This window comes from Dasypus novemcinctus, chromosome 9, assembly GCF_030445035.2.
Source record: "Dasypus novemcinctus isolate mDasNov1 chromosome 9, mDasNov1.1.hap2, whole genome shotgun sequence".
Classification (NCBI taxonomy): domain Eukaryota; kingdom Metazoa; phylum Chordata; class Mammalia; order Cingulata; family Dasypodidae; genus Dasypus; species Dasypus novemcinctus.
The window spans coordinates 117,633,284-117,656,168 of NC_080681.1; the positions used below are offsets into that span (position 1 = coordinate 117,633,284).

At 55.7% G+C, this 22,885-nt stretch overlaps 1 protein-coding gene across 1 annotated transcript in view; it reads left to right on the top strand.

Moving 5' to 3' along the window:
• PADI2 (peptidyl arginine deiminase 2) overlaps positions 1-22,885 on the top strand; it is a 40,389-nt gene extending 17,504 nt beyond the window's left edge. The window contains exons 4-16 of the mRNA XM_058304299.2: positions 1,131-1,192; positions 3,811-3,928; positions 4,354-4,479; positions 9,446-9,624; positions 10,620-10,723; positions 11,506-11,617; positions 12,076-12,183; positions 14,428-14,579; positions 14,951-15,095; positions 15,981-16,074; positions 17,773-17,858; positions 19,664-19,792; positions 20,459-22,885. Of these exons, the coding sequence (XP_058160282.1) occupies positions 1,131-1,192; positions 3,811-3,928; positions 4,354-4,479; positions 9,446-9,624; positions 10,620-10,723; positions 11,506-11,617; positions 12,076-12,183; positions 14,428-14,579; positions 14,951-15,095; positions 15,981-16,074; positions 17,773-17,858; positions 19,664-19,792; positions 20,459-20,692 (1,649 nt within the window). The 3' untranslated portion in view covers positions 20,693-22,885. The remainder of the gene's footprint in view (positions 1-1,130; positions 1,193-3,810; positions 3,929-4,353; positions 4,480-9,445; positions 9,625-10,619; positions 10,724-11,505; positions 11,618-12,075; positions 12,184-14,427; positions 14,580-14,950; positions 15,096-15,980; positions 16,075-17,772; positions 17,859-19,663; positions 19,793-20,458) is intronic.

The following is a 22,885-nucleotide window of genomic DNA, read 5'->3' on the forward strand; positions in this document are numbered from 1 at the left end:
GCCGCGGGGTAGCACCCGTTCCTACAAACAGGTCGTCTCCTCCTGCGTGGCCCTCCCGACCCTTTCCCAACAACTCCCGGGCCCTGTTAGTCTCTCTCGGGGTGCTTTTACCCCTCAGGGGACAGTTGACAATGGCTGGGGACATACTTGGCTGTCAGAACTGGGGGTTGCTCCTGGCCTCTAGCGGGGGAGGCTGAGGATGCTGCTAAACCAGCCGGCAACGCACAGGCGGTGCCCACAACAGAATCACCCGACCCCGGAGTAGAAATGCCTGCTACTGCAGGTCGTGCAGCTCGTCTAACCAGAAAGGGCTCCACTTTGCAGGTGGGGACACTGGGGCCCAGAGAGGCTGTCTAACCTGCCCAAAGCAAACAGAACCAGCCTTTCAACCTAGCTAACCCCTGGGCTCTTCCCCTGCCTCGTACAGTCCCCATGAAGCCTGTCCCCTGGCAGGCCCCGGGTACCAAAGGCCCCTTTCCCAAGAGAAGGGAGAAGCAGGGTCCCCACCCTGGGTCCTCCTCTAGAGGCCTGGCCTTATGGGCACCCACAGGCAGAGGGGGTGGAGGCCAGTTTCCCACCCAAAGGGAAACCCTTAGTCCCTGGGGGAAAGAGAGGTGTGCACACACACAAATGCACGTGTGCGCCCGTGCACACAGGCCCAGGACGGACTGGGAAAGGCTGTTATGGACTTCTACACCTGAGCATTTATGAAACATGGGTTTTGAATCAGACCAACCACAGCGTGCGCCCCAGCTCTGCCCATGTCACCTGCACGGCCTGGGCACGTGACTTGCCCTGTCTGAACCACGGCTCCCAGGCCTGTAAAGTGAGATGTGTCCCACCCACCACCCAGCACAGACTGAGGGATGAGGAAGTGGTGGGGGCCCCTTACCGACCCCCGAGGGGCTGGCCGGACCTCGCCTCCAGAAGCTGGGAAGCCCTGCGCCGTGCCTGCCGACATTCTCCAGGGGCTGGAGGGTGTTGAGGCAGGGGCTGGACGAGAGGACTTCGACAAGGCCGCCCCCTTCCCGGTGGCCACGTTGCATCCTAACGCCACCCGACTTCCTCTGTCCCTGCGGCGCCCCGCCCGGCAGGCCCGGCAGCACCTTACCTGTGTGTCTTGTCCCCAGAGATCTCCCTGGACGTGGACGCAGACCGGGACGGAGTGGTGGAGAAGAACAACCCGAGGAAGGTACCTCGCTAGCCGCAGGCACAGCCCTGCACCGGGGGCTTCCCGGCGGGGCCCCAGACTGGCTCCTGCAGCACAGGGGGATCCCCGTGCCACAGAGGAGGAAACGGAGGCCCAGGCAGCCTCCCAGACCCACAGCAAACCAACGACCCGCCCACACGGCCCCCAGCTCCTTGCGAGAACAGCCGCTGAGCAAGGGCCCGAGGTCTCGGTTTCTACCTCACAGGGTGGGGAGCCGTGGCCAGGAGTAAATATGCCGGCCACAGAGGAAGTGCTGCACAGCCTTGCTCTTTTCAGATTTATTTTTTATTTATTTTTCTCCCCTCCCCCCCCACCCCAGTTGTCTGCTCTGTGTCCATTCGCTGTATGTTCTTCTGTATCCGCTTGGATTCTTGTCAGCGGCACCGGGAGTCTTTGTCTCTTTTGGTTGTGTCATCTTGCTGCGTCAGTTCTCTGTGTTGCAGCGCCACTCCTTGGCAAGCTGTGCTTTTTTTGCTCAGGGCGGCTCTCCTTGAGGGGCACACTCCTTGCACTTGGGGCTCCCTTACGTGGGGGCCCACCCCTGCATGGCACGGCATTCCTTGCGTGCATCAGCACTGCACGTGAGCCAGCTCATCACATGGGTCAGGAGACCTGGGTTTGAACCCTGGCCCTCCCATGTGGTAGGAGGACGCTCAATCAGTTGAGCCAAATCTGCTTCCCATCATTGCTCTTATTATTTTGTTTTAATTTACAACTGGGGAAGAGGATGACTTGGGAGCAGAAGGCTGGATTAATCATTCTCAGTGGAAGGCATGTTCTCTCAATGGTCATGCACACAGCTTTGCTCCCCTTTGTTAGTTTGCTGGTTCAGTCACTTATTCTCTTTGATCCTGCATTCCCCATTTCCATCCTCCTTCCCAACAAACAGCCATTTTAATGGGTTCAATGTGTCTCTTTCTGTTCTTATGTTCCTTGCAAAATATGCAGTATTATTGGCGTGCATGTATTTTTAATTTGGGCAGATAGCATTTATACTCAACCTCAGCTTGATCCTTTTTTTCCCCACCCAGTTTTTAAGCTCCATCAGTTTTGGTTTGTGAAGATGCAGGCTGTTGCTTCTAATGATTTTCTATTTTCCATTTTCTGCCCTTCTGGGTCATTTAAATTTTGCCATGCCCATGTTACTTTTATAAAAACAATCAAAAGTCCAGGTTGCATTATAAATAAACTGATACTTTAAAAAAAAATAAAATTAATACCAGTAAGAAGCCAGGGTCCATGTGGGGCAGGGGGGCCTCAGGCCTTTTGGGGAGCATGGGGGAGGGCTCGCCCCTTGTGCCGGGCTCCTCGGTGGGACACGGGCTCGGCCCTACCTTTCCAAGGCAGCTGCCCTCACCCAGCTGCCAGGCAGCCCCACACAAGGGTTCTCTGCGTCTTAGGCCAAGCCACGTGACTGCTGACCCCACCGAGGCCTTTGAGGCCCTGCAGCGGGGCAGAGAGGGTCTAAGTCATCCCCAGCGAAGTCACACAGTCCCTGCGGGTCTAAACTTGGCCTGAACGTCTCCACCTGAGCCAGGGATGCTTTCCCCTTTTCTTCATTCATCCCATAAATATTTGTTGAGCATCTTTTATATTCCAGGGCCAGGCCAGGCCTTGGGGATGCAGAAAGAAGGAGAGACGCAGCTCCTGGCCTGGGGGCACCCATAGTCCAGTGAGGGGAAGGACCCACGTTCAGTAAACAATGACATGGGGGGATGTTCCATCACAACTGGACCGAGTCCTCCGGAAAAGGGCTTACGCGGTGCCACGCGTGTGATCCCAGGGACGCTGCTCTGGTCTGGGACCTCCTGGACGGAGGATGGAGTGGCCAGGCGAAGGCGGGGAGGGCGGCAGTCCAGGCCGAGGGACCGGCTTGGGCACAGACCTGAGAGCCAGGGGTCTTTGTGGAATTTGTGGAACAGGAAGGGAAGGCAGCCAGGTGGCTGGAACCGAGGGAGCGAGGGGGGAGGTAGAGGGACGAGATGGAGACAGGGCAGGGCTCCCGAAGCTTAGCAGGCCACGGTGAGGAATTCGGGCTTTATTCTAGGTCAGCAGGAGCCTCTGACAGGCCTTTAGCTGGGAGGTGATGTGATCTGGATGGAGCTTGTTTGAGTTATCTCTCCAGCTGCTGAGTAGAAAACAGACTATCCTGCTGGTCCCCAGCTCTCAGCGCAAGTCTAGAAACAGCTGGGCGTCTGTCTGTCTATCTGCATGTCTGTCCCTGACCCCCTCTCGGGACCTCGGGACATGTCGTAGGATGTATGTCTGCTCGTTTCTCTGGCCTCCACTGCCTCCAAGCACAGGCACACCTGACGGGAAACTCACAAATGCCCCTGCCAGCCTCCCGGCTCTCTGTGTCTCTCTCTGCCACCAGCCTCCCCCCAGACTTGCCTCTGACGCTTGCACTGATCCTCTCTGGGCATCAGAGCTGGGAATTCACATTTGCCTGGTCGCCGCTGCCCCCACACCTTGTGGCTGCTCTTTCGTCTTATCTCTGGGCGGCCTCTCCAGGAGCCCGTGGGATCTGCACTGGCACTGGTTGGGGCCTCTCTGCTGGCAGACGGAGAAGTGAGCCCTGACCTCTCTCCCTGCTGCTGTAGGCATCCTGGACCTGGGGACCTGAAGGTCAGGGGGCCATCCTGCTGGTGAACTGTGACCGAGACACGCCCTGGCTGCCCAAGGAGGACTGCAGTGACGAGAAGGTCTACAGCAAGGAAGGTGCCAGCGGGCCCCACACGCGGGCATGGGACGGGGAGTGGTGGGAACGTCCATGCCGAGACCTGGGCTGGGCCAAGGCCGAGGGGGCTGGGGGCTTCCTGGGAGCCTCCTGGGGGTGATGGACTCAAACAGCCATGCTCATGAAAAACAGAAAGCAATTCTGTACATGCACCTCAAGTGCAACTACGTTTCCAAAAATTGCACACGTACCCAGAAAAAGGACCAGAAGGAAACCCTGAAAAGGCTAATAAGGTGCTGCCTCTGGTGTTAGAGATGACTGGTTTTTCAATCTCCCTCGTGCTTTTCTAGCTTCCACGCTATGCATGTGGGGAGCCTGTCCCTGCTCATGAAGTAAAGGGTGCGCATAAGTCAGTATTCCTGCAGCAAGCCTCTTAACCCTGACCGCCTCGGCCTCTCCCTCTCAGACCTCAAGGACATGTCCCAGATGATCCTGCGGACCAAAGGCCCTGACCGCCTCCCGGCCGGATACGAAATCGTCCTCTACATCTCCATGTCGGACTCGGACAAAGTGGGCGTCTTCTACGTCGAGAGTGAGTGGCCCCGGCCCAGCCTATGCCCGTCCGTTCAGTCCCCACCGAGCCCACCCTGCTGGGGCCAAGGCCGTCCTCCATGGCCACCCTCCCCAGAGCCCTCCTTGGCAGCCATGGGCCCTGCAGGTGCAGGTGGCAGGAGAAGGCCGAGGCTGCACCCGTTAGCAAAAGGGATCGGGAAACGCTATTGTCCCGTGGTGTCCCTTGACCTGACTTTCCTCCCCTCAAGGACGTTTACAGTGACAGGGGCTGATGTAGAACCCAGAGGCCCAAACTTGTCAGACTCTGAGTATACCTGTACATGACACCTGTGTGACCAGGGGCAGAAGGGCTTTTGGGGCCCCTCTTTCCCAGAGTCTTGTCAACCTCCTGATACGTGGGGCAAGCACCACCTCCGGGGCTTTTCTGGCCACCCCGGCCTGGCTAGAGCTGAGAACTGCCTCCAGCTTCCTCCCTGAAGCTGCTGTGGGTGCCCTCAAGTCGCTGACCCCTTCTTCCTCTAGGTGGCGACAGGGTGCCCTGGGCCCCAACCGTGTAAAGAATGCGCTTCCTTCATGGAGCTAGTCCTCGTAGCTGCCTGCTGGGTCTCATTCTTTCTGTAAATGCGTGTTGTGCCCCCTTAGTGCCGGGCACTGTGCTAGGTGCTGGGGTCACCTGTGAACAGTGACCCCTGCCTGCCCTCAAGGAGCTGACAGTCTAGTGAAGGAGACACGATGAACAGAAGGAAATGAAATAGACCAAGCACTAGAGAATGGCGGGGACAGCAGTAGCCTGAGTGGGCAAGAAAGGGCCCCCATGAACTAGACCCATACGAACAGTGAGACGGGACTGACCGTTCATAGGCTACAGGAAGGGTGTTCTAAGCAGAGGGAACAGAGAGGGCAAAGCACAGAGGCAGGAACCAGTTGGGAGTGTTGGAGGGGCAGAAAGAAGACCAGAATGGAGGAAGGTATTTGGAGACAAGGTCAGCAAGCCAGACAGGCCCCCGAGCATGCAGAGGGCTCAGATATTCTGAGGGCGCTGGAAAGCCGTTCAAGAGCTGTGATTTATGTATTAAAAAGCTCCCTCAGCAAAAGAGTCTGCTTTGCAATTTGCCACTTGGGGCTTGTCCTTCGGGCCCACCTGTCCGGGGGTCCCAGGAGCCCTGGACTAGCTTTGTTGCCAACTCTGGGCAGGGCCACTAGAACCTGGGCAGTTGGTTGTGGGGGCCTTGGACCCCCATCTCAGGGTGATTTAGCCAGGACAGCAGTAGATGCCACCTGATGCCAGCACTCCCTCAGAGCCACCCGGCCCCGGGGAAGTGACTTCACACAGGTTGGAATGTCCCCAGAGCCAGGCCAGCTCCCCTGCTGCAGGGGCCAGAGACACTGATGTTTACCCCGGCCAGACCAGGGTGGCCGCAGGGGTGGGGCCACCAGCAGGCACAGGAGGGATGCAGGCAGGCCCTCGACGCGTTGCTAATAGCGATGTCTGGACGTTGCCGAGGACGCTCCTCTTTTTGCTAACAGGAGGGGGTGGATTCGGGTCTGGCCCCGCAGTACCATCCCTCCCCCTCACTCACCACCTGCATAAGCAAGGAAAAAGAGGAGCCCCCTTGCAAGTGCTTCGAAAACAGCCGTTCCCCAAGGTCTGTCTTTTCCTGGGCTGCCCATCCTGCGGGGCAACCATTACTGAGACAGTGACAACCCCACAAAATGTGGAATCCTTGATGAATACTCTGCGCCACATACAAAAAAAGATGAAAAATATTTCATCCGAAGCAGTTTTCTTTCCTCCCTTGCAAACATTTTGGGGTTTTGTCAAAATCGGACTGTACCTGTAGAGGACACCTGTGCCATGGGACACGAGTGTCAGGAGGCATCTGTGTCCTGGCAGGGATGGACTAGCTCTCCCCGGGGCCCCGGGGATCGCGCTGGGGGCACTGGAGTCAGAGAGGCCCGGGTTCTCAGCCTGGACCCAGGAACCCTCCTCCCCAGCCTGCACTTCGGGTCCCTCGTCTACGACGTTACGAGGATAAGGCTGGTCCGACTGCCTCAGCTGGTTGGGGGGCGTAAATGAGGACCCTGCGTAAGGCACTCAGGGCAGGGCCTGGCCCCGGGAGGCTCTCTCTAAAGGGCACTTGTTGCTGATGATTTTTGTGTTAGGATTATGATGACGATGATGAATTATAATGATTGGAGTAGACACAAGTTTCCAGGGCTGTTTGGAGGTGTCTGTCTTCCACCCTCTGCTTCTGATCCAAAGTCCCCAAAACTGGGGTCTCAGCCCTTCCTATGAGGATAGGTGGTCAGCTAGTCCCAGTTTGCCTAGGACTTTCCTGGTTTTAGTACTGAAAGCCCCTTACCCCAGGAAATCCTTCATCCCGGGCAGACCCAGGCGGTCAGACACACTGTCAAGGAGTCTCCTTGGGAGGTGGAATTGCTCCAAGGTGACTGGGAGGGTAATGTCAACCCCTGCCACGTGGCTGGCCAGCCGGAGCCAGTGCCTGGGGGCAGGGTGGCCCTGGGGCCACTCCATAGAGAGGCTTTTTTGGTTCCTGCAGCAAGAGCCAGCCATGCTCAGGCCGGTCTGCTCCTAGCTGGGGACAGGGGATGGGGCAGACGGCTTCCAGGGACAATGGCTGGATTGTTCCCACCAAGGAAGTGCCCTGCCTGGAGCTGGTCCAACCATCAGAAAGAGACGGAGGACAGAGAGACGCATTGTGAGCCAGGCCACGGAGGGGCGGGGAGGCGCTGCCGGCGAGTGGACTGACCGTGTCCTTCCACCTGACCCACTCCCTGGCCCGGCCCCTCCTCCCACACCAGAGCCTGGCAGAGCCGCTGGTGGCCCCGAGCCCCGGGAAAGCTTGGGAGCTGCCACTTCTGCAAAGACAGGCCTGTGGTCTCTCCCCTGAGATCAGGTCAAGTGCATCCGGGAACCTGTAGACCTGGGGGGGCCAAGTGCCTGGGGAGGGTTGTCTTAATTATACAGATCAGCATGGATCGGCCCAGCGACTGGGTAAGAAGGATGTCACCTACCCTGTTGGCCTGTGACAAGCTCCTTGGGACATTCAGCGTGTCTGAATCTACCCATTCAAGCGAGAGTGAAGCAAGGTATTATTTCTTCACCACCTGTCCGGAAGCTGTTCGATGAGAAGGTCATGAGTTTAGTGGTTGGGACACGCTGACTCATTCATGGGCTCTTGTAACAGTGACGTCAGCAGGTCCCAACTGTGTTAGTGAGTCTACCAATGCTGTGTCATTCTATCTCGCAACAATCCTGTGGCACAGGTATTATTATCCGATTTAACAGATGAGTAAACTGAGGCTCGAGAGGTTAAGTGAATTCCTCGAGGTTTTGTAGCTTATAAGGCCAGAGTGGGATTTGAACCCAGGTCTCTCTGACTCTGGAAGTAATAACCACTAAGGTAACCTACCTTTAGTCGGATACTTGACCAGAGTTTAGTTGATTGAGTGCATTGTCCCTTACGCGGCGCCATCCTGAGCCGCGGCTTCAGTGATTCACCCACACAGTTCACGAGTTCCCACTGAGCACCTTGTTCGTGCTGGGGTTGTTCTAGTTACACGTTCTGACCCCCAGGCCACCCGGTCACTAACCATTTCCATTGTGCTTGTTGACAATCGTGCTAAGCTTGAACCCGATTCTGCCCTTTCAGCTCTTCAGGGCATAAAGAAACTCCTTCTGGAACTGCATAGGGTCCTACCTCCATGGCTTTGCCAGAGCAAGTATCTCCTCTCCCCACGGCTCCCCATCTCTGCTGCCCTGCTGGGGCATCCAACGCCGCCTCCTCTGCTCAAGGGCTCCCGCCCTGCCTCCCCTCCCGCCCCCCGTGAAACCAGATAGCACCTCTGCCTCTGCTGCTCCGTTACGACGCGTCCCACACCCGCTTTCTCCTATCATCGGCTGAGCACTGCTCTTAGAACAATAGGGGTCTCCGTGGGGACCACCGCCGTCTCCCCTGAAGGTCCTTGCCCGTGCTGGTCCCAGAGCAGCAACTCAATACACGTGCTCTGAATTGACCGGGGAATTCTCCCCCTGCCTCTCCCACGGGGCGTGTAGAGGGCATCATGCATTCATTTGGTAAACCTTTATTGACTGCTGCCAGGTGCTGGGTTGTAGAGGGCATCATGCATTCATTTGGTAAACCTTTATTGACTGCTGCCAGGTGCTGGGTTCGGGCTGGGCCTGTCAAGTGTGGCTCTGTCCCCGCATGGGTGACAGTCCCTCCAGGCCAATAGAGGTCACACATGGTTAGGAGGGCCATGCTTGGGAAGAACAGGGGCTGCAGAAGCTCCAAACAAATCAAAGCCTGAAGGAAGGAGGGCAGCAACTGTTGGGGGCAGAGGGGACAGCAGTGTGACAAGCTGGATGACCTCAGTGGAGCAGGAGGCCTGGAGAACCCCGCCCTTCCTCCCAGCAGAGGCCCTAAGTCTTTATGCCCATATGCCTTCCACTATAAACGGAGAGGAATTTTTGGTACAAGTGGTTTATTTATATAAAGGGGAGGAGGATTTGAGGTTCGAATTACACTTGACTTTGAGTCCCAGCTCAGCCACCTATTAGCTATATGACCTTGGACAAGCCATTTCTTCTTTCAAAGACTCAGTTTCCTCATCTGTAAACTAGGAGCAACAATATCCTTCCCTAACCCCACCAGCTGCTCAGTTATTGTTCTCTGCCACTTCCAAATGTGTCGTCATGAAAGCATTAGCGTGTGTGATAGATGAGGAAGCCAGAAGCCAGAGAGGCTGGTTTGTTCAAAGCCACAGAGCCAGCAAACAGCCAGCAGTGCTGAGGCGATGACGCTGCCCAGGCCACGGCCATTTGGGTGGCACTTTCTGCTTGTGCTTTTCTACCTGCCCCCAGAGGACAAGCTATTCTGCCATCTTGTCCCCACCGACAATCCCACCCCACTGGCCTCTTCCCGGAAGGGGCTAGGACCTGACACTGGTCATCTCCCCTGCAGACCCGTTCTTCGGCCAGCGCTACATCCACATCCTGGGCCGGCGGAAGCTCTACCACGTGGTCAAGTACACGGGTGGCTCCGCAGAGCTGCTCTTCTTCGTGGAAGGCCTGCAGTTCCCCGACGAGGGCTTCTCGGGCCTGGTCTCCATCCACGTCAGCCTGCTGGAGTATATGGCCGAGGCGAGTGTGGGGCTGCCCGGGGGCCGGGATGGGGGTCAGGGGGCTGCTCCCCGGAGCACAGCCTCCGCGTGCCCACCTGCCCATACATGCCTGCCAGGGTCCTCTGAGCTGGGCTCCCGGACCCCCTACCTGCTCTACCTACTCCTCAGGAATGCCCAGGTCCCTTTTATATGTATAGCACATACACCAGACACACATATGACACAGATTATCTCCTTATTACAAAAAAAAAATCCCGGACGGAAAAGGCAAGTGGCCAGGCAGGTGTGGCAAGCTGTGCCCACAGCCTCACCACCCCTAGCCTCCCCATCAAAGGCAGGGCTGGTTTCCTGTCGCTTTTCAAAGCCAGCCACTCAGAGGACACTGGAATCATATCTTGTTTTCCCTCAGGTCCCAGGCAAGTTGCCTGAACCTTTCTTTAAAACAAAGAATAGAGGAGTGGGGGGAGCTCAGTGCCTGCTTCCCATGTACAAGATCCTGGATTCTATCCCCAGTGCCTCCTAAAAACAAAACAAAACAAAGTACAGTCTAGACCATGCAACTTTAAAACGCACACACGTAGAAGAGGGCAAGGTGCCCGGAGCGAAAGCAGAAGGCAGCGCGGCGCTGGCTTGGCCATCTGGTGGGCCGGTTTCAGGAAGAGAACTGTGATTGGGTCAAGATAGGATGGTGCTTACGAGCGCTGGCAGCCGCCTGAGTTCACGTCCTGGCTCTCCCGGTTGCTGCCCACGTGACCTTGGGCAGTTACTTCACATCTCCGTGACAGGTTCTCCCCATCTGTAAAACAAGATACTAACCTGCCCCTGGGGCTGTTGTAAGGCAGAAATGAATTGCCACATATAAAAATACTTAGCACAGGGCCTGGCATACAGTCAGTGCTCAATAAACGTTCTACTCTTATCAGTTTCACCTGCTTTGGAAGGCAAGCGTGAAAAGCAGTAGGGGACTTCACCTTGGTGAAACATTTTCCTCTCCCCCTTTTCTCCTGCACCCAGGCCATTCCCCTGACACCCATCTTCACGGACACTGTGACATTCCGGATTGCTCCATGGATCATGACCCCCAGCATCCTGCCTCCAGTGTCCGTGTTTGTGTGCTGGTAAGGGGTGGCCACGGCCCAGAGACACGACGGGCCATGTGGCTTAGAGCCAGGGCTTCAGGGTCAGGTGGGTCTGAGTTGGAGACTTGATTCTGTCACTTACCGGCTGTGTGACCTTGTACAACTCACTTGGCCTCTCTGTGCCTCACTTTCTCTGAAAGACCCTCATCGCAGAGTCACAGGGGGAATTGAGTGAGATGTAGCAGGTCCTGGCACAGAGTTCGTGCCATAAAAGCAATAGCTACCATTTCTTTCCCCCTTTTGGGCCCTGTACCATGCTGCTGGGAGCCTCCTTGCCATGGATCTTCAGCTCCTCTCTCTCATTAATGAAGAAATCTTTATTGAGCAGCTGTTACATCTGGGCAGACACAGCAAGATGAAAAGCGGGGGGCACGTGTCTCCAAGCGTGTGGCTGGCGGCACTAAAAGGGACCCCGTGGTCCCCCAGCCGGTCCCCTGCCTCTGTGCTAGGGAGCACTGTGCTCCCCCTGGGCAGGGGTCTCTTGAAAATCTAGGGAGTTCAGAGATGTGAGGCTTTGTGGCAGGTGAGGGTGAGACCCCCCCCCCCATTTCATTTGCCCATGACCTTGGCAAACGCCACACAAGTGGGTGAATTTACAAGAGAGCCTGGCTTGACTGGCAGCCTTTACAAAGGTGACAGTGAACACAGATGGCTCACACCTCCCGGCATGGCCCAGAGGTGCTGCTGTCACCACCTCGGGGACATCCCTTGTCCCTCCTCCCCCGTCCTCCTGGCTGCCCTCTCTTCCCCACACTTCTCAGCATGAAGGACAATTACCTGTTCCTGAAAGAGGTGAAGAACCTGGTTGAGAAAACCAACTGTGAACTGAAGGTCTGCTTCCAGTACCTGAACCGGGGGGACCGCTGGATCCAGGTGAGCGAAAGACTGGAAAGCAGCCTAGACATCCACGCACGGGAGGCGGTTAAGTGCATGATGCGCAGCCTTGCCCTGGAGAATCACGCAGCTGCTAGAGGAGGAATGAGGCCCTTCGTGCCGCAGACTCAGAGTGCGCGCCACGGTGTTACCACTTCTGTTTTTAAAAACAGAGGGGGCCATATGTGCACAGACAGGCTAGTGGTGTACAGGGACTCGGGAAAGATCCATGAGAAACTGCTGCTTGCAGGGTGGAGAACCGACCTGGAGAACAGGCTACAAGGGAGACTGACTTTGCACGCGCTGCTCTTGGGCACAGCCCCCTGTGTCTTCACCGGCCCCCTCCAGCCCCGCCCGGGCTGCCGTTCCCCGGTGCCCGTGGGAGGGGCCTCCCCACGGGAGCCGACCTGCCCCCCAGCACCAGGCTCATCTGACGGCTCTCCTTGGGGTCCCCACAGGACGAAATCGAGTTTGGCTACATCGAGGCCCCCCACAAAGGCTTCCCCGTGGTGCTGGACTCCCCCCGAGATGGAAACCTGAAGGACTTCCCAGTGAAGCAGCTCCTGGTGAGAGAAGCTGAGCGCCACCTGGCAGGCCTGTCCTGGGGACCCTGCCAGGACAGAGTGGTCAGAGGCCTTGGGCACCCTCGAGCCAATGAGTCTGGCACCCAGGGCCTCCATTTTCTCATCTGCCAAATAGGCCAGTCAGGGTAGTGACCGCTAAGCTTCTTTCCTGCTCCAACAGCTAAGGCTTTCCTAAGATTTGTACAGTTTTCTCTTGGGGAAGGAGAACCCCAGGAAGGGAGCCAAGGGCCCACTCCGGAGGCTCTGAGCCCTGCCGCTGCCCTGCCTCCCACTTGCAGCAAAACAAGTTTTCAGAGATAACTTTATGCAGTTGTCAAAAATCACAGTTCCAACTTCAGAGCTCATCAGGAGCTTGAGGCTGTGGTTTTCTGCTCATACTTGGTTTTTGGCTTTTTTTCCTAAGCAATCTGACATCCCCAGTACTAGAGGCCTATACCACTCCTTTTGTGCCCCAACAGCATGAAACAGGGACGGGGCAGGTTGGGTGGTTTTCCCAAACTCACACGCAGGGCGGCCTCCCCTGGCCAGGTTCACACCAGCTTCTTGAGGCCGTTTCCCTAACCTGGTCCCCTCATCACAGGGAGGAGGCAGAGCGAAGGGAGTGAGCACAAAGCTCTAGCGTGTCAGGCAGACCTGGACTTGAGCGTGGCTCTGTGCCTTAGCAGCAGTGCGCTAGCGAGCAAGCACTGAACTTCCCTGGGCCTCAGTTTGCGCCTCTGTGAAATGGGGATGACAGCAGCATTGGTCTCATAGGCTCATCATGGAGATGAAGGGTGGTCGGGCAGCAGTGCTGCCCCTGATGCCGTGACCTTTATTAGCTCTTGTTCTCATTACCATTCCACAGCCTTGGTTGCTGAACTTGGTGACAGGAGCCACCGCAGGCATGAGAACCGTGGCCTTCTCTCCCCTTCCCGCGGCTGGCCTGGGTCCAAGGCCTCGGGCCACATTGTTCCTGGGGCCAGGGGCCAGGGGCCAGGCTGGGCTCTGTGCTGCGTGCCTGCCCACCAGTGCGACGCTGTAAAGCCGCAGCTGCCCCAGCCTCCAGCAAGCTCACCCCTTGCCAGCTGGGGCTCCGAAGCGAGAAAGCGCTAAGCTGCAGTGATCTACCCCACCCAGCGCAGCTGTCCTTTGAGACTCTCAGCTGGGCCAGGATAAGCTACATCCTCCCACTCTGCTCATTTTTGTCTGGCAAGCTTAGTCCCAGCCCCATTGCAAGTTCCCAAATAAGGTCCCTGCTTTTTCACCAAAAAAAAAAAAAAATCATGCAAAGAACTTTAAAATTCAGGGAGTCAATAATCTCATGTGCCAACACCAGTCTGTCAAAGTTAAGAAGGATTCTGAGGCTACGTTTGGGCTCAGTGGGAAAGTATGGTTGATTGGGGATGGGTTGGATTAGAATGCATGTTACATATCTGCCATTCCCACTTTGTATTGGTCAGCTTTCGCAAGGTAAGGCTTCAGTAACAAACAGTCCCCAAATCGCAGTTGCTGACAATAACATGTTTATTCTTCACTCACCTTCTGTGTTGACTGCTGGTTGGTCATCTATGGCTCTGCTGCTTTGAGTCTTTCTCACTCTAGAGCCCTAATGTGGGAAATGCCATTCTCCTGGCACAAGAGAAGACAAGGGGAGTTGGCAGACACAGTGGGGCTTAGGACTTCTTTCTCTAACCAGCACCCATCACTTCTGCTCATATTTCACTGATCCAATTAAGTCACCTGACGGGGAAGTATATTCCTTTGACAGAGAGGTACTGGAAGTCACAAGGCAATGGGTCCGTATGCAAAGTCCTCTGACTAGAAGAGGGTAGCAGATCTCTGGAACAATCACTCAGTCCAGCAGCCCGCCTCAGATCACCTAATCTGACACCTCTTTTACAGATGGGGAGATTGTGGGCCAGAGAAATTAAGACACACAGGGACATTAATAGCACAAAACGAGGCCTAATGCTAACATCATGATTAGGTATTGGTGTCTGGAAGATAGAGGTTCACACATATGTACACACACTGTCACACGCTCACGTGCATTCCCACACTCACACCGAGATGCTTACAAGCCCCGCCTGCTCTGGAAATGAGAACGTGGACAACCGACCCCGAGGCTAAGGACCCACGCTGCTGGGCCAAAGGCGGTAAAAGAGTCGCTGTCAGAGAGTGGCTGGCTAGGGGGCCGAGGGCTCCGGGCAGGAGGAGACTAAGGGCTGGTGTGTGCCCCCTGCCCAGGGTCCAGATTTCGGCTACGTGACCCGGGAGCCCATCTTTGAGCCCGTCACCAGCCTCGATTCCTTCGGGAACCTGGAAGTCAGCCCCCCGGTGACCGTGAATGGCAAGACATACCCCCTGGGCCGGATCCTCATCGGAAGCAGCTTTCCCCTGTAAGAGAAGCCGGGGCGGGGCTGGGGACAGCAGGGGTGGGAGGTCACCGTTTTCCTTTAGGGGTGGCCTGGGCTGCTTGTGCACCGAGCATTTGGCTGGGAGGAAGAAGCCTGGGGGCCGGAGGCGGGTCTCCATGCCCTTCGCACAGGGCGTGGCTGCAGCTGTTGCCTCCCCCTCGCCCCTTGGGCTCAAATGCCCCCTGCCCGCTCTTGGTGTCTCTCAGCCAAGGCTTGGACTCCTTGCCGTGACTTCTCTGCTGGTGCGCCCTGGGTTTGGGGTGCAGGAGGGCTTGAACTCCTCCTGCAGGCTCTCCGGCCAGGCAGGCATGAGGGGCCACCTTCTAAGGGCTGCCTCCCCACCCCCACCCCAGGTCCGGCGGCCGGAGGATGACCAAGGTGGTGCGCGATTTCCTCCAGGCCCAGCAGGTGCAGGCACCTGTGGAGCTCTACTCGGACTGGCTGACCGTGGGCCACGTGGACGAGTTCATGGCCTTTGTCCCCATCCCAGGCACAAAGGTGAGCTGGTCCCTGAGGCTGGAGTGACCAGGGTAGTGGGGCAGGCGGCAGGGTCTACGGGAAGTGAAAGAAGGAAGAGGAAGAAGGAAGTAGGCTGAAGCCGGCTGTATTAATATGTTGTCGCTGTGGCATTGAGAGGACTCCAGGAAGAGATTCAGTCGCTAGAGCAGTGCAGTCCCGCAGGAATAGAACGCGAGCCATGAAGTCCAGCCATATCACGATATTATGTATGCTGACGTTTTCTAGACGCCACATATTAAAAAGGTAAGAAGAAACAGGGAAAGTTAATTTCAAGAATATCTTTTATTTAACCATAGGCTATCCAAATATTAGCATTTCAATGTGTAATCAGTAAAAACCATTAATGAGAGACCGTGCGTTTGTTTTTCCAACTCAGCCTTCACAGTCTGCGGTGGAGCTTACAGCACGTCCCACTCGGGACTCGCCACATTGCAAGGGCTCTGCGGGCCTGTGGGGCTGGTGGCTACTCTGGCACATGCTAGAGAGCAATGGGCTGCGGGCCTGGGGTTCTGGAAAGAGCTTCTTTCATTTTTCTGGAGTAGAAGGAACGGCTGTGTCTCCATATCCGGGAAATTGCATGCAAATGGCCTGGCCTCTTGGCAACTTGGAAGAGTTCTTCCATTCCACCCAAGGCCGCCTTTGACTCTGAGCTTTGACCCAGTGGTGTTCAGCTGAGGTGGAAGGCTTTCTGTGGCAGGAAGGATGAGAAGTGCAAACGGAGACAGAGGAAACCCTCCAGGGCCCCTCAGCGAGGGAGGCCTGAGGCCAGGAGCAGACAGGTCCCTGGGTCCCCGGGCCGGGCTCCGGGCTCCGTTGCCACCTTCCTTCTGCTGCTGACGCTGTCCCTCTGGACTGTCTCCGCAGCAATTCCGGATGCTCATGGCCAGCACCTCGGCCTGCTACAAGCTCTTCCGAGAGAAGCAGAAGGAGGGCCATGGAGAGGCCATCATGTTCAAGGGTGAGTGGTCACAGGGCCTTGGCAGAGAAGGGGGACCCGGAGCCCCGGACGGGCCCTCGGGAGGCCCTCAGTGAGCGCTTGGTCCCTGAGCACCCAGCTCCTAACCCGGGCGTCCGGCCTGCCCCGTGCTTTACGGGGCCACCATGGTAGGAAGCAGCCCTGGCCTCTTGTGACCCTTGTTGAGACCGGGGTTGGGTTGGCCACTGAGCCATGCGCTGTTTTGTTTTGTTTTGTTATTTTTAATTTTTCTTTTTGGGCCATGCACTGTTGATCATCAATAGTGCAAAGCACTGCTGCTTCCGAAGAAGCGTCTGTGCACTTAAAACGGCACCAGACCCAGAGGAGAGTTAAATAGTTCAGAACTGACACATGGTGATCTGCCTTCGAGGAGCTTGTAGTGTAGCGAGGGAGATAAGGGGGAAATCCCATTTGGCTCAGGGACAGGAAGAAAAGTGAGCTTCGACAGAGCCAAGGTGTGGTCAGAAGTCCTCACCGTTGTCCCAGAGTGAGCAGCTATCCGCCTGACTTAGACGTTCATCACTGGGTGCACCCGGAGGGGGAGGAGGGTCGCCGCTAAGTGGTCATGGAAAGAGGGCAGCTGGTCAGGTGCAGACAGCAGCCAGGTTAGACAGGTTCCTTACAGGCTTTTTCTTAAGTTGCTTTTGTCACTTTTCACGTTGATATCCCCAGTATACCTCACTCCTCAAGTGCACATTCTGAGGCTGGGTGATATTTGAATATCCAGCTGCCCTCCAAATCCAGAGAGTGTTCCGGCAGTGACTTGTGTCTAAGGCAGACAAGACCAATTTAAAAACACTGTCCTTTTTTGATTCCCCTTGGATTGACAGGCATAAGTCCTGACCTTCTGGAAACTTCCTGTCTATAGTTAAACACACCCTAAAAGCTGCCCATGGGCTAGAGGGACCATTATCTTTGTGCAAGTAGAGCCGAGTGGTGGTGTGAAGACAGCTCAGGAGCAGAGCCTGCCAGCCCTGATCTCTTTGCCCCTCATAAGCTACAAGCCTGGGAAGTACAAGGGACCAGAAGGCTCTTCCCAGATGGGGCAAAAAATAAAAAATACAGGGGTTACTAGCATAAGCTCTGGAGTGGGGGACCTTGGACAAGTCGCTTAATCTCTGTGCCTCAGTTTCCTCCTCTTTAGTGGTAGTGGCTACTTCTTAGAGCTGTGGGGACATTACATAAGTTAATCCAGGTACAGCCTTGGGAAGTGTGCGTGCTGCATAGCAGGTGCGCACTGAGCGCCACTGTCGCTGTTACTAAACAGAAGCCCCTGGGGCAGGCACAGCCCAGGGCAGAAGCCGAGCAAGTAGCAGGGTCCAGGGAGGGTGACACCTCTGGACACTCTGCATCTGCCACACTTACCCTGGTTGCTGCTCATCCTTCGGAGCAAACTCTAGATGGAAACGCAGAAAGCTGCCTGCACCCCCCACGCCCACCCCCTGGCCCGAGAGAGGGCAAGGCTCCCCTGGAGAGAGGAGTGTGTGCTGCCCTCCCCAGGCAAGGGGGCCTGATTTCCCCGTGGGTCACCGTCCTGTTCCCCAGCCTGTCCCCAGCCCCATCTCTCCAACCCCAACCCACCAGTTAGCCCAGAGGCTGGAGAAGGGGGTGCCTTGGTGGAAGGGGCCACCCAGCCTGGGCCCCTGCGGCTGAACCAGCCCTGTCCCCTGACACCCCCAGGCTTGGGTGGGATGAGCAGCAAGCGAATCACCATCAACAAGATCCTGTCCAACGAGAGCCTCATACAGGAGAACCAATACTTCCAGGTGAGCGCGGGCCGCCGGGCTGGGGGCCGGGCAGAGGGCGCCGGCGGGGAGAGGCACCCCTCCCATCCTCAGGCCTTTGCGGGGAGTGCCGAGGGCTCAGGGGCTCCCGCCCAGAGTGCGTGAGGAAGGGCGCCGGCACTCGGTTCTGCCTCCTTGCTTTACTCCTTGCCAAAAGGGAGAGTAAACCAGGAGCCAGAGGGTGGGGCGGACAGGCGGGAAGAGGTTAGAGGCAGGCGGGGGACCTGGAAGAGCAGGCGGGAGACCTGGAAGAGCAGGCGGGAGACCTGGAAGAGCAGGCGCCTCCGGCAGCGCCAGAGAGGCAAGGTGTCCACAGGCCTAGAGCCCAGAACCCCTGGGGGAGACACACCCCTTTAACTAATGGGATGAAAGCTACACACCTTGTCTCCAGAAAAATGCATTATTTTTTCAAATATGCATTTGAAATATTTGACACGAACATTTTCCCTAAATTTTGAATCGTTTTAGGGGGATCACAAGTCCCTGAAGTTATCTGTCTATGGCTAGACCGCAATTTCTGAGTCCCCAAGTCCTAAAGGTTATATCCAGAAATAGGTTATATCTAGTCAGGAGGTTTGTATTTTGAATTAAATCTCTATTTGCATGAACATATGTTAAAGGACCAAGGTTTGTTTTTTGGTTTTTGTTTAAAAAAAAAAAAGGCAGAAAATTCAACTCAAATTGGTTTAAACAAAAAGGTATTATTGAAAAATAAATGAGAGAAAAAAGGCATTATTGGCTCCTATAAAAGGAAAGTCCAGCCACGGAGTGGGTTTCAGACACAGGCTGATCAGGCCTCCAGCTCCGTTTTTCTGCACTTCTTGGGCTCTGCAGGCATTCTCATGGTAGGAGCCAGCTGCAAACTGTTCAAGATCTCACATCCACCCAGCATGCCATCCACAGAGAGGTTTTCTATGCCCTCTGCTAAGTGAACCAAAGCCTTGCATTTCACTCTGTTTAAGGCAACCTAAACCAATCACTCTGGTCAGAGTTACTCCCCATCTTTGAACCAATCACTGGGCCAAGGAGGAAGGAGCAGAGTCCACTAATTAGATTTCCCCTGCTGTGGGGGGACAGGTCCAACCTAACAACATGGATGTACACTGCAGAGGGCAGGTGCAGTGGATGCCAGGGAAGTGACAGCAAGGGACAGGCCACAAAGACGCCTCGATGGCTGTTTGAAAGTTGACTTTATTAGGACCGTCTCTTCGGTGGTCATTTCTTGGCATCAGGTAGATCTGAGGTCAAATCCTGGCCACACCATTTATGACAGTGGGACCTTGGGCAAATCACCAAGGACCCTGCCTTTGATTCCCTCACCTCTAAAAAGGAATTATAGGGTGTCTACCATTGGGTCGGGGGGCAAGGTTGTGAGGCTTAAATAAGTGATAAATGCAAAGCGCTCCAAATAGTGCCTGCCGCTCAGTGCGCAGTAGCTTCTCTTATCACTATCACACACCCAGCAGTGTGAGTCTCACCTTGCAGGTGGCCGGAGGAGTCAGGCAGGTACTGTGGGGGAAGCTCCTAGCACCGGGTCTGGCTCCCAGTGCCCAGCAAGTGACAGCCTTGTCACTCTTTCTGGGTCTTCGTCTTCCTTCTCGTTACGATTACTGTTACTGATGCCTGGGGGAGAGGGGCCCTGGGAGAGATGGTGGGGTGCAAGGCGGGTGCTGGGAGGCCCCTGGGGCGCCAGGACCCCTGGCCTGCGTCTGCAGACAGCGGCAGGGTTAGGAAGGGGGCAGGGGTGTGGCCTCACCGCCACATGCCCACCCCCGCCCCCCGCCCAGCGCTGCCTGGACTGGAACCGCGACATCCTCAAGAAGGAGCTGGGGCTGACGGAGCAGGACATCATCGACCTGCCCGCTCTGTTCAAGATGGACGAGAACCGCCAGGCCAGAGCCTTCTTCCCAAACATGGTGAGCGCTTGGGACCCCGACCGCCGCCCCGGCCAGTCAGCGGGCAGCCGGGTCCCAGTCCTGTGGCCTCACCGCCCCTCACCCCAGGCACTTGTCCTTTCTCTGTTCCCTCCGGGGGGTGATACATGTGTCCTAGTGTCCTCTCCAGGGTACTGGGGGGTCCTTTACCTTAACAGACAGGAAAGTGCCTTGCAAAAGTTCAAAAGTCTTTTACGCACGGCAGGAATTCTTGCTGTCATAGAGGGGAGTCCTCCGTGAGAAAGAGGTTAAAACACATACACACATGTACACACACATGCACATACATACCCGCATGCACAGATACATATTCATATATGCACATACATATACCCATGTATGTGCACGAATGCACACATGAATGTATGTACGTGTACATGCTCATGCAAATTTACCTATGCCATGTGTGCACACGTGTACATGCACATGCATGCATATGTACGTACGTGTACACACCTTTACAACGCACGCATACAGATTGCTTGGTTTTCCACTTCCGCTCTGAGTTACTTAGTCCCTCTGTGCCTCAGTTTCCTCCACCGCAAAGCAGGGATAGTAATAGGCCTCCCGTGTAGGCTCCGGGAGGGCCCAGGGAGCTAGGACAGCTCCGGGGCACGGCCGATGCGCCCTCACGGGCACTGTCCGCAGGTGAACATGATTGTGCTCGACAAGGACCTGGGCATCCCCAAGCCGTTCGGGCCGCAGATGGAGGAGGAGTGCTGCCTGGAGGAGCACGTGCGCGCGCTGCTGGAGCCCCTGGGCCTCTGCTGCACCTTCATCGACGACATTTCCGCCTACCACAAGTTTCTGGGGGAGGTCCACTGCGGCACCAACGTGCGCCGGAAGCCCTTCGCCTTCAAGTGGTGGCACATGGTGCCCTGAGCCGGGGGCCTGGACACCCTCCTCCTTCCCTGCCTTCTCCAGACCCTTCGTGCCCCTCCAAACCGCCACCTGCCTGACACGGACTGGACTGGGAGACCTTCAGGACGTGGGGTGGGATTTGGGGTGTCTGTGCCTTGCCCTCCCCGAGAGGAGCCTCAGCGCCCACGGAAGCCACCCATGGGGAGCCTCAACGCTGTCCTTCCTGGAAATCACTGGGCATTTGCATCTGTATTGCCTTGACCTAAAAACAAAACTAAGCCCCAAAACCATGTACCCAAACCATTCCCCAAAGAATCCTTAGTCTCTATTCCAAAAGTGAATTCGGGGAGAGGGGAGGGGGGTTCTGGGATCGCCAGTCCTTCCACTAGCCATGCCCTCAATCTCAAGGTAGAACACGTGGGACCCCACACAAACCTTGACCTGCCAGCCTCATTAAATTCACCTCCCTCGGGGCTGCCAGGTGGCTGCCTCCAATTATTCATTCCTCACCAGCCTCTTTCAAACCCTCTTGGCTTTCTCCTTGCTGTGTAGACACTGGTAGCTAGTCCTTTCCACTCCCTGAGGGTCCAATAATCTAGCTTAGAACCTTCGCTGGGAACAGACTTTATTAGAACAGCCATCACCATTTAAGAGATGCCACTTGGGCTTCATCTTTCCCATGGACACTGGCTCTCAGGTGCTTGAGAGCTAAACACCTTGTGACCCAAGTGCTTGGTGTGTAAATTTGCCCCAGGGTCAGCCCTATCCATCTTCTCTTGCCTGGTGCTCGATTCTCTGGTCAGTCCTCGGCCCCCTCCCTGCCCCCCACTCCCTCACCACTTCCTTTCCTCCTGGTCTTGATGCCATTTCTCTAGGCAGCTAGACAAGAGCTTCTTCAACACCTGCCAGGCTTGGTCCTTCCCCCAGGGCATAAATGGCAACCTGCCCCTCTTCCCCAGGTATCAGACCCACATGTAAGGACCCTGGCCTAGGTCTCCAGCCTGGACGGCCAGTTCTAGGCCAGCAGCTGGCCTTGGAGATGGATAATCTCATTGAAATTCACCAGTGCATTTGCTGAAGACCCTAATATTTGGACATAACCAGATTAATTCCTTGGTTCCAACTGGAAAGACTCAATTTCAACTAAAAAGCATTCTTTTAGGGCCAGGTGGCTTTAGGAGAATGAATCATAATTCCAGAAAACCAATTCCTAACCAAGGGAACAGTTATAAATTTGTATTCTTCGGGGAATGGGATTTTCATTTTGGATTATTCATCCAATCATTCAACAAATATTTGGTGCATGCCTACCAAGTGCCAGGCAAGTGCTGGGCTCTGAGGATGCAGTGGTTCACAAACAGGGCCCAGTCCCTGCCTTTGCGTTTAAATGGCCAGCATTTGCCCTTCCAGTGATGTGCTTTTTGGACACACTAGTCCGCTGTATTCAGGAAATGCAGAGCACAAAGCTTCCTGCAAGCCACAGCCTTGGTGACATGGGAGTCCTCACACAGGCCTCCTTCCCGTCCAGCTGGGCCAGCACCACCCAACAGGTCAGACCCCAAGATTCCTCAGAAGCTGTCGTCCCCACTGTGGGGACAGTGGCTTCTGCCCCTGGGGGGAGGGAACCCTCGGCCCCAGATCTCTCCAGCCCCAGAGCTAGAGACACCACGTGCCTATTTGAGGGTGTTTATCTGGAGATTTAGCGTTTGTCATGTTTGTGAGTTTGGTTAATGTGAGTTGGTGGGCTTGCTTTCTTTTTTTTTCTTCTAATCTACCTTAAGAGGAAGTTGAGTGCTGGCCGTGTGGAAACAGTGTGTCTTTATAGAGTTTTCTAAGGCTCTGTGGCTTTATTGATAAGTTAGTAATTTTCGGTGTTTCTGAAGCCCACAGGATCCAGGCACTCACTCCCAGCTCTCTTCCCTGCCCAGTGTGACTGGCCGCCCTCGGTGTGGGCGTTCCCCACTGGACTTGCCCCCACTTCCTAGAAAAGTAGTTCTAGACTATGATTCTGTGTTGCAAAACTCAGCCAAGTTCCTCTTTCGATCTTTATTTAGAATTATTTCATGTAAGAGGGCAGGGGGTGTAGAGACGACAGCAAGAAGCCGGCCACAGATTGAACTTTCTGTAAAAGAGGCCACGATGGAGATTGAAAGATGTTTGGGGAAGGGTCTCTGACTAAACAGCAATAAAATAAATGGCCAAAGGGAAAGACAA